At 43.2% G+C, this 17,807-nt stretch overlaps 1 protein-coding gene and 1 non-coding gene across 2 annotated transcripts in view; both read left to right on the top strand.

Moving 5' to 3' along the window:
- The first annotated feature begins 507 nt into the window (after positions 1-507).
- Positions 508-17,807, top strand: part of LOC124151170 — a 43,440-nt gene continuing 26,140 nt past the window's right edge. Inside the window, exons 1-6 of the mRNA XM_048382998.1 lie at positions 508-633; positions 2,145-2,226; positions 2,568-2,785; positions 9,055-9,180; positions 12,186-12,315; positions 13,780-13,911. Of these exons, the coding sequence (XP_048238955.1) occupies positions 2,205-2,226; positions 2,568-2,785; positions 9,055-9,180; positions 12,186-12,315; positions 13,780-13,911 (628 nt within the window). The 5' untranslated portion in view covers positions 508-633; positions 2,145-2,204. The remainder of the gene's footprint in view (positions 634-2,144; positions 2,227-2,567; positions 2,786-9,054; positions 9,181-12,185; positions 12,316-13,779; positions 13,912-17,807) is intronic.
- Positions 3,690-3,762, top strand: Trnar-acg. The gene has a single exon. It is a non-coding gene; the product is annotated as a tRNA-Arg (tRNA).

Genomic DNA, 17,807 nt, shown 5'->3' with positions numbered 1-17,807 from the left:
TTAATCTTGGCAGTCAAACAAGTTTGTTATTTCTGAAATTGATAGATCTAAGGTATAGATGTACAACAGTATTCAGCAGGTTTGCAGGCTCTCCTCCCACAGTTTGTTTGTTTGTTTGTTTGTTGTTTTACGCCGCACTCAGCAATATTCCGGCTATAAATTGACGGCGGTCTGTAAATAATTGAGTCTGGACCAGACAATCCATGCAGTGATTGACATCATGAGCATCGATCCACTCAATTGGGATACGATGACATGCATCAACAAAGTCAGCGAGTCTGATCACCCGATCCCGTTAGTCGCCTTTTACGACAAGCATGGGTTGCCGAAGACCTATTCCACCCGGATCTTCACGGGTCCCATTTTTTTAAATTTTACCGGTCGGCCTGTAATGCAGGAAGAAAGTAAAACAATTGCGTCTGCCCCACCCATCGAAGGGTATTTACCTGAAAACAGCCCGTAAAGCAAATAAAAAAAGAGTGCCCTGAGATAATTTCTAAAATTGTTACATGTTTGCAGTGATGCACAAAATCTATCCACTCGCAAGCCTCTTACTTTCGTTTTTGAGCTCGACGCCATTTTGAAGACATTCGTGTTGACATATAGATCTAGATCTCTGCTGTGTTTTTATAGGTAAAGGGGTTTGTTCTTAAACATTTATGTGTTGTTCACGTCGATTCGACAGTATCGATCAACAGTTGATATCAAAGGAGTAACGCTTTACCTTACGAATGATCGGGTTCAGTAACCCAAAAACATGTATCTCGTTCACAATTAGTTGTGTTTATAAGAGACGGTGTGAGTTTAATTTCTATTATTTTTCTTCAAAGCATGTTATGTTTTCACAATAAGTTGAGTTGCGTATAAGCTAAGTTGGATTATAGTTGGAGTACAATGTAAGTTTAATATCATTTATTTGACCAAGGTAAAAAAAAAAAATAAGGTGCCGTTTTCGCTCGAGTCGAGGTGCCGTTTTCGCCAATCGGTGCCGTTTTCGCCCGGTGACGTTTTCGCTATAACCCATCTCGTTGACAGATATAAATAGATCCGACGAAATTCTGGAATATTCCTTTAAGTTGATCTGCAGGAAAACGGTAGATGTTTTGGTAGAAAACTTTGGAGTTATTCTTATTCCAAGTACACCGTATAGTAATCAAGGTTGTTATAGGGGTAGATCTATGTGTTTTGATGCAGAGTGAAATTTAAAGTATAGAGAGTATGCACGGGACAAATTGGCAGTGCTTGCCGATTTTATTCAAGTCGTTTTACCCACGTGTTTATACACTGACATATGTTATTATATATGTTTATCAATCTAACAGTGATAATTATCTTATTTGTCTGTTGTAAACCTCGCAGCGTCCAAGCCATGTGATCCCATTAATCGCATCTTAAAATTACGACAAGCGTTGCTTGCTGAGCTCGGATCTTCACGGGCGATTATCAGAATCATATAAACTGTCATTTTGATACTTGTCACTAATTAGTCTACAACGTCTAGAAGTTGACCGAAAATCGATGTAATGACGTGGAGTATAGTTCGACTATAACCAATTACTTAATTAGTTATCAATGGGTCCACCAGGTTAAAAGAAGGAACGTTGATTGTACGGGTGCTTCATTTATCAATTTTTACGTGAGGTTAAAAACAACCATCTCAAATCCTGATGTGTGTTTGGTTTATGATGAATTGAAATAATTGAAGACAGAATTCCAGATGGCAAATCAGTCTTACAACCTAAAAGATTTGCATGTTATAAGCATGAATTTCATAATTTATAATAGGGGATGGGGTTAGTAGTGGGTGTTGATGTGTTTGATGGGAGGGATTAATGAGGGTCCTAAAAAATGACACAGCAAAAGAGAGGAAAATTTATATTACATCTTGGTGGGGGAGGTGGGGGGTGTAAGTGTGTGTGTGTGGGGGGGGATGTTTCAATTTTTTCAAACTTTTTAAAAATTTGAACTTTATTTAGATTATTACATAAAATTGGGGTGGGGGTGGTGGCGGAGTCAGCCAACAGTGATACAGTCCTCTAATACCAATCTCCCGACCATAAATTCAATTCAGAAAAAAAAGAATATGTTCTGTTTGTTCAAAGCCACATTCATTGCAGTCATGACAACAACAAACTTGTTCACAGGTGTATTGTCCCTCGACATCACTCACAATCAACCAGGTCATCAAGCCTGACCCCTGATTCATGACGTCGCCTTGTCCGACACGTAAATACCAAATGAAGTTTTTTAGCATGCGTACAATGGAGCTAATATCCGAAAAACAATTATGACCTAATTTACTTTCTTACTTTAAGCCTAAATATTTAGAACAGTCATATACATCTCAACATTATTTCATTTTATTTTAAATCTTAAAATGTTCACTAATTTTGGGAAAAAACCAATAGAGTGATGAATGGATGAGTGAAAAAATATTATAAAATAGAAATGGAAAATGTTATAACCCAATTAAAATAGAAACCCTATGGTACAAATTCAGTTGCTCAAAAAGTTATCTGGAGCTCTGTATTCTAAATATGTAATGATAACAAGCCTTTATTTTTTAGGTGACTCAGCGATGCTTCCTGTTCCTGCTACGGAGGAGAGTGATGACTTCCATCCCATGGAAGGACCCCTGCTTCCCCCCGACCAAGATCCCCAGACTCCTCCAACCACTGTACAGCATGGCCACTTCCAGACTTTACAGCTCAGTCTCGATGACGAGGCGCTGAGTCGTCATGACCAGAGTCTCCATCATTGTCGATGGCGTGGGGTCATATTGGAGGTAGGTGCCCTGGACAGAGTTGGCCAGACTTTACAGCTCAGTCTCTGTGACGCAGCTCTGAGTCGTCACGACCAGAGTCTCCATCATTGTCGATGGCGTGGAGTCATATTGGAGGTAGGTGCCCTGGACAGAGTTGGCCAGAATAATAAGGTGCCTCACCACCATAAACCCCATGGTTTTGTTGGCCCCAAGCCAATGTCCAAAATAGACATTGTCCCGTTGGGCCTAGCCTGACAGATTTGTTCTCAAGCTAATAGTTATAAATTTCATCAGGCCCTTACGGCCTGAAGTTTATTTAAGTAATTATTAATAAAGCATTATTTAAGTAATGTGATAAACATAACTTTCATGTGTATACCGTAATTTTCTTGAGTATAGTGCACACTTTTTTTTCGAAAAAACACAGCTGTGTAGAAGGGGGTGCGCATTATACATGAATTATGAGTTTGGATGTTTTTTTCCCCCATGGAAACACATTACCGTGAGCACGAAACACCGGAAATACCATGTCAACAAATCCATACTGAAGTACGCAAAATAATTATGTAATTACACTGTCTGGCTATAAAAAGTGTTCTTTGTATATCTGGACTTATGTTTGTAACTTATTTCATTGATTTTATTCAAAATTCCTTATAATATTGTTTTTATTAATTTCGGCGAAATCGTGTGTGAAGCGATCGGAAGATCGCACAACTCACCGTTATTAACAGCAACCACGGTCAGAATACCGCTATTGACGGGTAAACAGTGGGATTAGACATTGCAAATGGTGTATGAAATGTAGTCACAAAGATGTTTTACAATTTCCTGATAAATGCCTCTTTGTAACAGTTCTCTTGTGATTACAATTCCTTGGTAAATTAAGAACTCCTCCTGACAAAGAACACAAGAACACTACCTTGGGCGTGTGGCGCAACGGATAACGCGTCTGACTACGGATCAGAAGATTCCAGGTTCAAACCCTGGCATGCTTGGAAAATCCTATAGCAATTTTTGAAAGAAAAAAAAATCAAATGCTGATAAGACGTTGAAGGACATGTGTACCACTGGCAGGGAAACTCTAATCATAAGCAGACAGAATCCATCTTTGCATCAACACAAACTGAAGTGATCTGACAAAAATATCCCTGGAATATCCTCCCATCAGAGTCCTCCAACACTTCCCCAAACATAAAAGTCAGTTACCTACAAGTCTTGTAAGTAATGGTTCTGGGTTTACGTATCTCTTATATATTTTTGGTTCGAGTTCGACTTTATACTGCGTGTATCCTCTCAGGAGGTGGACCAATCACAGTAGAGGTTACATTTGATGAAATCCTACCAAAATGGTCAGAGCTACAGATAAGCTGCGTATTTGCGTAAAATACCCCCCAAAATATTCAAAACCCAATTACTTTAAAAAAACTTGTGTGCAGAAACGCATGTATTGAAGGAAAAACACAAATGTATAAGAACAGCACACGTAAATATCCAATGATGCTCTTTCAGTATGCGTACTGTGAGGAAATCTGAGAAAAATGATAATTTGTCTGTTATCTCGTACAACTTGTATGTGCAATAAGGGGCTGCAATGTTCAAGATGGTCCAGTAACTGGTAGCTGTAGCTTGTTGGGAGTAAACATCACTGCTGACATAAAATGTTGTTTTGGTTTCTTATCTCAGAGATCTACAACTATTTGATGTATTTGCTGAGTAAGAGGTGACCAGCTAGTTACAGGACAGGTCCACTTTTTAGGATAGGTAACAATCTGAACCGGTCACACATACTGTGATAGGTAAAAATCTCAACCGGTCACACATACTGTGATAGGTAACAATCTGAACCGGTCACACATACTGTGATAGTTAACAATCTGAACCGGTCACACATACTGTGATAGGTAACAATCTGAACCGGTCACTCATACTGTGATAGGTAATAGTCTGGGCCGGTCACGCATACTGTGATAGGTAACAATCTGAACCGGTCACACATACTGTGATAGGTGACAGTCTGAACCGGTCACACATACTGTGATAGGTAATAGTCTGGGCCGGTCACACATACTGTGATAGGTGACAGTCTGAACCGGTCACACATACTGTGATAGGTAATAGTCTGGGCCGGTCACACATACTGTGATAGGTGACAGTCTGAACCGGTCACACGTACTGGGAAAGGTGACAGTCTGGACCAGTCACACATACTGTGAAAGGTAACAGTCTGGACCAGTCACACATACTGTGATAGGTGACAGTCTGGACCGGTCACACATACTGTGATAGGTAACTGTCTGAACCGGTTACATGTACTGGGAAAGGTGACAGTCTGGACCGGTTACACATACTGTGATAGGGGACAGTCTGGACCAGTCACACATACTGTGATAGGTAACAGTCTGAACCGGTCACACATACTGTGATAGGTAACAGTCTGAACCGGTCCACGTACTGTGATAGGTAACTGTCTGAACCGGTCCACGTACTGTGATAGGTGACAGTCTGAACCGGTCACACATACTGTGATAGGTAACTGTCTGAACCGGTCCACGTACTGTGATAGGTGACAGTCTGAACGGGTCACACATACTGTGATAGGTAACTGTCTGAACCGGTCACACATACTGTGATAGGTAACTGTCTGAACCGGTCCACGTACTGTGATAGGTGACAGTCTGAACGGGTCACACATACTGTGATAGGTAACAGTCTGGACCGGTCACACATACTGTGATAGGTAACAGTCTGAACTGGTCCACGTACTGTGATAGGTGACAGTCTGAACGAGTCACACATACTGTGATAGGTGACAGTCTGAACCGGTCCACGTACTGTGATAGGAAACAGTCTGAACCGGTCACACGTTCTGTGATAGGTGACAGTCTGAACCGGTCCACGTACTGTGATAGGTGACAGTCTGGACCGGTCCACGTACTGTGATAGGTGACAGTCTGGACCGGTCACACATACTGTGATAGGTAACTGTCTGAACCGGTCCACGTACTGTGATAGGTGACAGCCTGGACCGGTCACACATACTGTGATAGGTGACAGTCTGGACCGGTCACACATACTGTGATAGGTAACTGTCTGAACCGGTCCACGTACTGTGATAGGTGACAGTCTGGACCGGTCACACATACTGTGATAGGTGACAGTCTGAACCGGTCCACGTACTGTGATAGGAAACAGTCTGAACCGGTCACACGTTCTGTGATAGGTGACAGTCTGAACCGGTCCACGTACTGTGATAGGAAACAGTCTGAACCGGTCACACGTTCTGTGATAGGTGACAGTCTGAACCGGTCCACGTACTGTGATAGGTGACAGTCTGGACTGGTCACACATACTGTGATAGGTGACAGTCTGGACCGGTCCACGTACTGTGATAGGTGACAGTCTGAACTGGTCCACGTACTGTGATAGATGACAGTCTGAACCGGTCCACGTACTGTGATAGGGGACAGTCTGGACCAGTCAAACATACTGTGATAGATGACAGTCTGAACCGGTCCACATACTGTGATAGGTGACAGTCTGGACCGGTCACACATACTGTGATAGGTAACAGTCTGAACTGGTCCACGTACTGTGATAGGTGACAGTCTGAACGGGTCACACATACTGTGATAGGTGACAGTCTGAACCGGTCCACGTACTGTGATAGGAAACAGTCTGAACCGGTCACACGTTCTGTGATAGGTGACAGTCTGAACCGGTCCACGTACTGTGATAGGTGACAGTCTGGACTGGTCACACATACTGTGATAGGTGACAGTCTGGACCGGTCCACGTACTGTGATAGGTGACAGTCTGAACTGGTCCACGTACTGTGATAGATGACAGTCTGAACCGGTCCACGTACTGTGATAGGGGACAGTCTGGACCGGTCAAACATACTGTGATAGATGACAGTCTGAACCGGTCCACATACTGTGATAGGTGACAGTCTGGACCGGTCACACATACTGTGATAGGTAACAGTCTGAACTGGTCCACGTACTGTGATAGGTGACAGTCTGAACGGGTCACACATACTGTGATAGGTGACAGTCTGAACCGGTCCACGTACTGTGATAAGTGACAGTCTGGACCGGTTACACATACTGTGATAGGTGACAGTCTGGACCGGTCCACGTACTGTGATAGGTGACAGTCTGGACCGGTCACACATACTGTGATAGGTGACAGTCTGGACCGATCACACATACTGTGATAGGTAACTGTCTGAACCGGTCCACGTACTGTGATAGGTGACAGCCTGGACCGGTCACACATACTGTGATAGGTGACAGTCTGGACCGGTCACACATACTGTGATAGGTAACTGTCTGAACCGGTCCACGTACTGTGATAGGTGACAGTCTGGACCGGTCCACGTACTGTGATAGGAAACAGTCTGAACCGGTCACACGTTCTGTGATAGGTGACAGTCTGAACTGGTCCACGTACTGTGATAGGAAACAGTCTGAACCGGTCACACGTTCTGTAATAGGTGACAGTCTGAACCGGTCCACGTACTGTGATAGGTGACAGCCTGGACCGGTCCACGTACTGTGATAGGTGACAGTCTGAACCGGTCCACGTACTGTGATAGGTGACAGTCTGGACTGGTCACACATACTGTGATAGGTGACAGTCTGGACCGGTCACGCATACTGTGATAGGTAACAGTCTGGACCGGTCCACGTACTGTGATAGGTGACAGTCTGAACCGGTCCACTTACTGTGATAGATGACAGTCTGAACCGGTCCACGTACTGTGATAGGGGACAGTCTGGACCGGTCAAACATACTGTGATAGATGACAGTCTGAACCGGTCCACGTACTGTGATAGGTGACAGTCTGGACCGGTCACACATACTGTGATAGGTGACAGTCTGGACCGGTCACACATACTGTGATAGGTAACTGTCTGAACCGGTCCACGTACTGTGATAGGTAACAGTCTGGACCGGTCACACATACTGTGATAGGTGACAGTCTGGACCGGTCAAACATACTGTGATAGGTAACTGTCTGGACCGGTCACACATACTGTGATAGGTAACAGTCTGGACCGGTCACACATACTGTGATAGGTGACAGTCTGAACCGGTCCACGTACTGTGATAGGTGACAGCCTGGACCGGTCCACGTACTGTGATAGGTGACAGTCTGAACCGGTCCACGTACTGTGATAGGTGACAGTCTGGACTGGTCACACATACTGTGATAGGTGACAGTCTGGACCGGTCACGCATACTGTGATAGGTAACAGTCTGGACCGGTCCACGTACTGTGATAGGTGACAGTCTGAACCGGTCCACGTACTGTGATAGGGGACAGTCTGGACCGGTCCACGTACTGTGATAGGGGACAGTCTGGACCGGTCAAACATACTGTGATAGATGACAGTCTGAACCGGTCCACATACTGTGATAGGTGACAGTCTGGACCGGTCAAACATACTGTGATAGGTAACTGTCTGAACCGGTCCACGTACTGTGATAGGTAACAGTCTGGACTGGTCACACATACTGTGATAGGTAACAGTCTGGACCGGTCACACATACTGTGATAGGTGACAGTCTGAACCGATGCACGTACTGTGATAGGTGATAGTCTGGACCGGTCACACATACTGTGATAGGTAACAGTCTGAACCGATCCACGTACTGTGATAGGTGACAGTCTGGACTGGTCAAGCACTGTGATAGGTATCAGTCTGGACCCTCATGTACTGGGAAAGGTACTGATCCTTGTTTTAAGTTCTGGATTGTGATATGGGGCAACAAATGAACATGGTTGATCATTGTATGTATGGACATTTTGTTATAAGGCAGAAACGATTCACCGATACATCTTTGCTAAAATGTTGATCACGTGCAGTTTTGTGAACCATCAGTGATGTAAGTACAGTTTGTGAAGTGCTGCAATTTGATACGGAGCATGAATAGAATATCATTTTCTGTAGTGAAATTCTTCCTTTGTTACTATCTGTTAATATCTGGAACAGGGGGCGGTCGGGTGGCCGAGTGGTTAAAGCTTTAGGTCGTCATGCCGAAGACCTGGGTTCAATTCCCAACATGGGTACAATGTGTGAAGCCCATTTCTGGTGTCCCCCACTGTCATATTGCTGGAATATTGCGTAAAACCATACTCACTCACTCACTCATGGAACAGGTTTTACTAGGACATTTTTCCACGATACATGTACACTGGCAGTAGTTGTTCCACACCATACCTAACCTTGTGTCTTATGTCTGAAGTCTTATTGATTTGATTTTTGTTTTTATTTTTACAGAATCAAACTGTAATACCACCTGGAGTTGAAAACTTCAACTTGCCTTATCACGGTAGTGAAAGATTGGGTCGTCGAAATGCAGTGACGAGGAGAACATTGGACAACCACACAATAATCTCCAAACAGGTAGGTTGGTGTGTTATCCAACACCCTTTTCATGTTTGTGAAATCAGATCAATTTGGAAACATACTGAGAATGACATACTGAAAGGACCAGTTTTTCCCATAAGTCAGCCATTTCTGCATGTATCATTTTGAAATTTGATAATTATTTGGTGTGATAATTTTCATTATGTAATGATATTTTTCTCTGTTTAATGTGATATTTACAATTGAACCTTCAACTGTTAACCTTTTATATGTACTGCTGTGTCAATATTGATTTCCAGTCTGGAATCTGGGATGCATTGATGAAAGTGAGTGAGTGAGTATGGTTTTACGCCGCTTTTAGCAATATTCCAGCAATATCACGGCGGGGAACACCAGAAATGGGCTTCACACATTGTACCCATGTCAGGAATCAAACCCGGGTCTTCGGCGTGACGAGCTAACGCTTTAACCACTAGGCTACCCGACCGCCCCCGCATTGATGAAGGACACAAAATGACACAGTTCATTGTTTCAAATAAAAAAGGTTATAAATGTGAATATTATTTAGGAATTAGTCAGTTATTACGGGGAGGGGGGACATGAAAACATGTTACATCAATATTGAGGTGGGTTGGGGTATGTGGGGTCAGGGGGATTAGAAAAACAAAATATGATGCAGTCCTAAGACCAATCTCAATGTCTTGCATCGTCTGTTCTTTGTCGTAAATATCTTCGCCTTCAGGTAACCAATGACATGCTTGTTATCATCAATGATGACACCCTGATTTTTTCAAGAGGTCCAAATCTGATTATTAACGGCTGTAGTGAACGACCTATTTATGGCAATGACACAGTACATGTGTAGTTTGTAGAGAAGCTCCACTTGTCAACATATGTAATGTTTTGGGTGTATTTAGGAGATAAACATACTGTGATTTCATTGTGAAGCTAGGTTACCTATTACTTTTTAAGTATCTGTGTTTGTTAACATTTTAAACTGTTGACTATATATTCAGGTGAGCTACAGCACTATGGCACTAATTTGACAAACTAGTTCTGAACTTGTTGGGGGCGGTTGGGTAGCCTAGTGGTTAAAGCGTTCGCTCGTGACGCCGAAGACCCGGGTTCGATTCCCGACATGGGTACAATGTGCGAAGCCCATTTCTGGTGTCCCCGCCGTGATTTTGCTAGAATATTGCTAAAAGCGGCGTAAAACCCTACTCACTCACTCACTCACTGAACTTGTTATAATTATGTTTGATATGCTGTCGTTTTTCTTCATAACATGTTTAATTTTTGCTGTGATACAGTTTCAACCTTTGACCTTGAGCAACATGTTCTATTGTGGTAACCATGGCAATCATGAAAATCATGTAAATTTTGCTCTCTACATAGGCAGTTATGCATGTGTAAATATGTAATTTAAGGATCATGCTACGTCTGCTACCATAAATCGTTGAAGATTCTTGTAATGTCCAAATTCAAATTTATTAGCGTGAGTGAGAGAGTTCAGTTAAATGCAGCTTTTAACAGTGTTCTATTTATATGACGGTGCATCAGCTTGATGATGGAGGAAACAAACAGTATTCTGGTCGTATCACGGCGTGTCAGCTTAATGTGGGAGGAAAGCCCGAAGTGTTGCAGGTCTCCGACGTTTACCACTTCGGTGAAACCCACGAGCATGGGTATGTTGCTTACAAACCAAGAAACATAATCGGGGCTAACAAGGATTCGAACTCATGCCCTCAAATGCAACACAGCAAATTGTGGCACCTTAGGCCAACGACTACTGGGCCACTCGTGCCTCCTCAAGTTACAAAGAGTCGGATGGTAGCCATAAAATAGATTATAATGTCACCCCCACATACTTCTTTGTAACGGGGGGCACGGGTTGCCCAGTCGTCTAAGGCGCTGCGATTCGCTGTGCAGAGTTGCGTCCCTTCGGCACGCCAGAAACCTATGATTGTGGGTTCGAATCCCGGTTCGCCCCGATTATGTTTCTAGGTTTGTCAGCAACATACCCATGCTCGTGGGTTTCACCGAAGTGGTAAACGTCGGAGACCTGCAACACTTCGGGCTTTCCTCCCACATTAAGCTGACACGCCGTGATACGACCAGAATACTGTTAAAAGCGGCGTTAAACACAACTCACTCACTCACTCTTTGTAACGTGTCAGTTTGTTTGATTGATTGTTTGTTTTTTAATGCCACATTCAGCAGTATTCCAGCTTTATAATATAAATCAAGTCTAGACCAGACAATCCAATGATTTACTTCATGAGCATCGATCTATGAAATTAGGATACGATGTCATGCATTAAACCAAGTCAGCGACCCTGACCACCCGATCCCATTAGTCGCCTCTTGGGGCAGGAACGTATGGCTGAAAACATATTCCCTACCCTACCTGTTTTTATGTTATCTGCTTCATATTTCGTCAAAATCATCAGTACCTAACAATTATTTACCATTTGTAACAAAACTATTGTTTTAGTTATCTCAAATTCACCTGTAAGGCTTAAAAAAACAAAAGAATTGGTTCGCAGGCAATGGCTTTTAAAAATATAGTGCGGGTGGGGGGGCGTTTTTTTTGTTTTTTGTGTGTTTTTTTTAAGTTCAAGCTAGCATGTAACCAAATTCTGGTTACAATAATTTTCATTTCTCTGCCAGGGTCGTGTGTTTGAAACGCGGAATATTTAAAGATTTTTTTTTTAAATTTAAATTTAAATAAAAACAAAACATGCGGCAGACTTTATGATGATGCGGGCGGTGCCTGAGAACCAAGACTATTAGGTTTTTTAGCCTAAAGTATGTTTGGTTACCTACAGAGCCATTTTATGGTGTCATTGGATTTTCTGGTCCATCACGTGATCGTGATGGGGGCGAGCACTCAGGCAGGCTTAACCTGTTTAGACTCACCTGGTATCATCACTGAGTTTCACCAGTAGTCTGACTTTTGTACCCAATGGAATCTGTTTCTGTGGATAACCAAGACTGGTTATTCTCTGAAGTTGAAGGTAGATATTAACCATGTGTTTCAGTATTCCCGGGCTGACTTCAAGAGAGCTGAAGTGGAACTGGCAATTACCAGTGGATGTGGCACTATGACTGAGATCATTGGCGTCATCTGGAACCACTGTACGGTCCAAATTTTGCAGAAATGTTTTAATGGTATGTTGATGAACACAATCTGTACAGTGAATATTATGCAGACATAGGTTTCTCATGATTAGTACGGATGGGTATTGGAGGTTTAAAGTGTATCACAATATTTTGCAATGCACAAGGACGTATTGTGATACATATTGCGATATATTTTATAATTCTAAATCTTTCATTCAGAAGCAATCTGATATATTAAGGTATGAATTGAAGTTCATAAATAGAACAAAACAAGATGCTTACTCATTCAAAAAATACACAGCCATCCTGGGGCCCCAAATGTTCGCTCCTTGGCAGCAGAGGCTTTTGGCAAGTTTTTATATCATGAACAAAATCCCAATTTGTTATTACCTGATATATCAAATATGAAAAGTGATATCGTGATACATATCCCGGAAAGCATGAACCTCAGTTTACTGATATACTGGTAATACCTCACACCCTTAATAATTAGGAGTGAGTGAGTGAGTTGGGTTTAACGCCGCTTTTAACAGTATTCCAGTTATATCACGGCGTGTCAGCTTAATGTGGGAGGAAAGCCCGAAGTGATGCAGGTCTCAGACATTTACCACTTCGGTGAAACCCACGAGCATGGGTATGGTGCTGACAAACCTAGAAACATAATCGGGGCAAACCGGGATTCGAGCCCACAATCATAGGTTTCTGGTTAACCCAAGGGACACAACTCTGCACAGTGAATCGCGGCGCCTTAGACGACTGGGCCACCAGGAGATAGACGTAGAAGAAATCCAATTCAGAGCCTTTAGGTGCACTGATGCAGTTGTCAAATCAGCTGTTTCAGTGAGAGGTGGTTATTTTGATTTGAAACCTACAATTGACGATACAACAGCAATTATTTCTCAAATTCAGGGACAAGTATCAGCCCAGAGAACCCCATCTCCCTGAGGCAAGTCCTGTAAAAGTCCAGTTTCCATCCTTGCCGAACTTGAATTTAGTGGCTCAGTCGCAGTGCCAGCAGTTGCGGCTGTGAATTATGTCCCTTCTATGTTCCTCCTGTATATTCAGATTCCACCTCTCATATCACTTGCATTTTCAAACAAAATGGCAGCCCAGTCAAAACAATTAGATAAATAATCAAGATCTTTATTATAATAAAATGGGTCTCACCCCGCGAAGTCCATCAAATCACTTGAGCTCCTTGAGTAAAAACATAAAAAATTGTTAAAACATCTGTCAATGCCCACTTGAGGGGACAAATGCTCTGCAAATCCTGCTGTCAACTAAAATCATCTGGCAATCGCAATGTTGTTTTTCTGACCCGAGTGTCGATTTGGTTACTTGATTTTGATTAGAAAATGTATAGACCCGTAAGTTGACCCAGATATAACTCCATACTACCAGCCTAGTTCAGCAAGGGTGGAAACTGGACTTTTATAGTCAGTTAATTCCCTGGCCTCAGGAAGATGAGATAAACAGGGTTCTACTGTATAATTCATGATATTCTATTTATAGGTGTAACACTGACAGAGCTGCTTAAAACACGACAACGACTGACGGACCTAGAAGTGAATCTGTTAAACTACAGGCTGTTGCTGTTCTTGAAGAACATACACAACAAGAGGATTCTTCATCGAAATATCGACCGTATGTATAAAGCCGTTCATCTGTGCTCAAACACTAGAATGGGGTTCAGAAATCTTTGATAGTTGCTGTCTAGACTTCAATGCTCATGTTTATATTATTTTTTGTAGTTAATGTTTTTATTGTGCTACAAAAACCTGGTTACAGAAGGTGAAACCAATACCACGGTAGTCAGGGATCCCAGTTTTATAGCATGTGACAGAAGGTGAAACCAAAACCACAGTGGTCAGGGGTCCCAGTTTTATAGCATGTGACAGAAGGTGAAACCAATACCACGGTGGTCATGGATCCCAGTTTTATAGCATGTGACAGAAGGTGAAACCAATACCACGGTAGTCAGGGATCCCAGTTTTATAGCATGTGACAGAAGGTGAAACCAATACCACGGTAGTCAGGGATCCCAGTTTTATAGCATGTGACAGAAGGTGAAACCAATACCACAGTGGTCAGGGATCCCAGTTTTATAGCATGTGACAGAAGGTGAAACCAATACCACGGTAGTCAGGGATCCCAGTTTTATAGCATGTGACAGAAGGTGAAACCAATACCACAGTGGTCAGGGATCCCAGTTTTATAGCATGTGACAGAAGGTGAAACCAATACCACAGTAGTCAGGGATCCCAGTTTTATAGCATGTGACAGAAGGTGAAACCAATTCCACGGTGGTCAGGGATCCCAGTTTTATAGCATGTGACAGAAGGTGAAACCAATACCATGGTAGTCAGGGATCCCAGTTTTATAGCATGTGACAGAAGGTGAAACCAATACCACGGTGGTCAGGGATCCCAGTTTTATAGCATGTGACAGATGGTGAAACAAATACCACAGGGGTCAGGGATCCCAGTTTTATAGCATGTGACAGAAGGTGAAACCAATACCACTGTAGTCAGGGATCCCAGTTTTATAGCATGTGACAGAAGGTGAAACCAATACCACGGTAGTCAGGGATCCCAGGTTTATAGCATGTGACAGAAGGTGAAACCAATACCACGGTAGTCAGGGATCCCAGTTTTATAGCATGTGACAGAAGGTGAAACCAATACCACGGTAGTCAGGGATCCCAGTTTTATAGCATGTGACAGAAGGTGAAACCAATACCACAGTGGTCAGGGATCCCAGTTTTATAGCATGTGACAGAAGGTGAAACCAATACCACGGTAGTCAGGGATCCCAGTTTTATAGCATGTGACAGAAGGTGAAACCAATACCACAGTGGTCAGGGATCCCAGTTTTATAGCATGTGACAGAAGGTGAAACCAATACCACAGTAGTCAGGGATCCCAGTTTTATAGCATGTGACAGAAGGTGAAACCAATTCCACGGTGGTCAGGGATCCCAGTTTTATAGCATGTGACAGTAGGTGAAACCAATACCATGGTAGTCAGGGATCCCAGTTTTATAGCATGTGACAGAAGGTGAAACCAATACCACGGTGGTCAGGGATCCCAGTTTTATAGCATGTGACAGATGGTGAAACAAATACCACAGGGGTCAGGGATCCCAGTTTTATAGCATGTGACAGAAGGTGAAACCAATACCACTGTAGTCAGGGATCCCAGTTTTATAGCATGTGACAGAAGGTGAAACCAATACCACGGTAGTCAGGGATCCCAGTTTTATAGCATGTGACAGAAGGTGAAACCAATACCACGGTGGTCAGGGATCCCAGTTTTATAGCTTGTGACAGAAGGTGAAACCAATACCACGGTAGTCAGGGATCCCAGTTTTATAGCATGTGACAGAAGGTGAAACCAATACCATGGTGGTCAGGGATCCCAGTTTTATAGCATGTGACAGAAGGTGAAACCAATACCATGGTAGTCAGGGATCCCAGTTTTATAGCATGTGACAGAAGGTGAAACCAATACCATGGTGGTCAGGGATCCCAGTTTTATAGCATGTGACAGAAGGTGAAACCAATACCATGGTTGTCAGGGATCCCAGTTTTATAGAATGTGACAGAAGGTGAAACCAATACCACGGTGGTCAGGGATCCCAGTTTTATAGCATGTGACAGAAGGTGAAACCAATACCACAGTGGTCAGGGATCCCAGTTTTATAGCATGTGACAGAAGGTGAAACCAATTCCACGGTAGTCAGGGATCCCAGTTTTATAGCATGTGACAGAAGGTGAAACCAATACCACAGTGGTCAGGGATCCCAGTTTTATAGCATGTGACAGAAGGTGAAACCAATACCATGGTTGTCAGGGATCCCAGTTTTATAGCATGTGTCAGAAGGTGAAACCAATACCACGGTAGTCAGGGATCCCAGTTTTATAGCATGTGACAGAAGGTGAAACCAATATCACGGTAGTCAGGGATCCCAGTTTTATAGCATGTGACAGAAGGTGAAACCAATACCACAGTGGTCAGGGATCCCAGTTTTATAGCATGTGACAGAAGGTGAAACCAATACCACAGTTGTCAGGGATCCCAGTTTTATAGCATGTGACAGAAGGTGAAACCAATACCACGGTAGTCAGGGATCCCAGTTTTATAGCATGTGACAGAAGGTGAAACCAATACCACAGTGGTCAGGAATCCCAGTTTTATAGCATGTGACAGAAGGTGAAACCAATACCACGGTAGTCAGGGATCCCAGTTTTATAGCATGTGACAGAAGATGGAACCAATACCACAGTGGTCAGGGATCCCAGTTTTATAGCATGTGTCAGAAGGTGAAACCAATACCACGGTAGTCAGGGATCCCAGTTTTACAGCATGTGACAGAAGGTGAAACCAATACCATGGTTGTCAGGGATCCCAGTTTTATAGCATGTGACAGAAGGTGAAACCAATACCACAGTGGTCAGGGATCCCAGTTTTATAGCATGTGACAGAAGGTGAAACCAATACCACGGTAGTCAGGGATCCCAGTTTTATAGCATGTGACAGAAGGTGAAACCAATACCACGGTAGTCAGGGATCCCAGTTTTATAGCATGTGACAGAAGGTGAAACCAATACCACGGTGGTCAGGGATCCCAGTTTTATAGCATGTGACAGAAGGTGAAACCAATACCACGGTAGTCAGGGATCCCAGTTTTATAGCATATGACAGAAGGTGAAACCAATACCACAGTGGTCAGGGATCCCAGTTTTATAGCATGTGACAGAAGGTGAAACCAATACCACTGTAGTCAGGGATCCCAGGTTTATAGCATGTGACAGAAGGTGAAACCAATACCACGGTAGTCAGGGATCCCAGTTTTATAGCATGTGACAGAAGGTGAAACCAATATCACGGTGGTCAGGGATCCCAGTTTTATAGCATGTGACAGATGGTCAAACAAATACCACGGTGGTCAGGGATCCCAGTTTTATAGCTTGTGACAGAAGGTGAAACCAATACCATGGTGGTCAGGGATCCCAGTTTTATAGCATGTGACAGAAGGTGAAACCAATACCACGGTAGTTAGGGATCCCAGTTTTATAGCATGTGACAGAAGGTGAAACCAATACCACGGTAGTCAGGGATCCCAGTTTTATAGCGTGTGACAGAAGGTGAAACCAATACCACAGTGGTCAGGGATCCCAGTTTTATAGCATGTGACAGAAGGTGAAACCAATACCACTGTAGTCAGGGATCCCAGTTTTATAGCATGTGACAGAAGGTGAAACCAATACCACGGTAGTCAGGGATCCCAGTTTTATAGCATGTGACAGAAGGTGAAACCAATACCACAGTGGTCAGGGATCCCAGTTTTATAGCATGTGACAGAAGGTGAAACCAATACCACGGTAGTCAGGGATCCCAGTTTTATAGCATGTGACAGAAGGTGAAACCAATACCACAGTGGTCAGGGATCCCAGTTTTATAGCATGTGACAGAAGGTGAAACAAATACCACGGTGGTCAGGGATCCCAGTTTTATAGCATGTGACAGAAGGTGAAACCA

This window comes from Haliotis rufescens, unplaced genomic scaffold, assembly GCF_023055435.1.
Source record: "Haliotis rufescens isolate VD_foot unplaced genomic scaffold, xgHalRufe1.0.p SCAF_43, whole genome shotgun sequence".
In the NCBI taxonomy this organism is placed as follows: Eukaryota; Metazoa; Mollusca; class Gastropoda; order Lepetellida; family Haliotidae; genus Haliotis; species Haliotis rufescens.
This window is presented reverse-complemented; position numbering and strand designations above follow the sequence as displayed.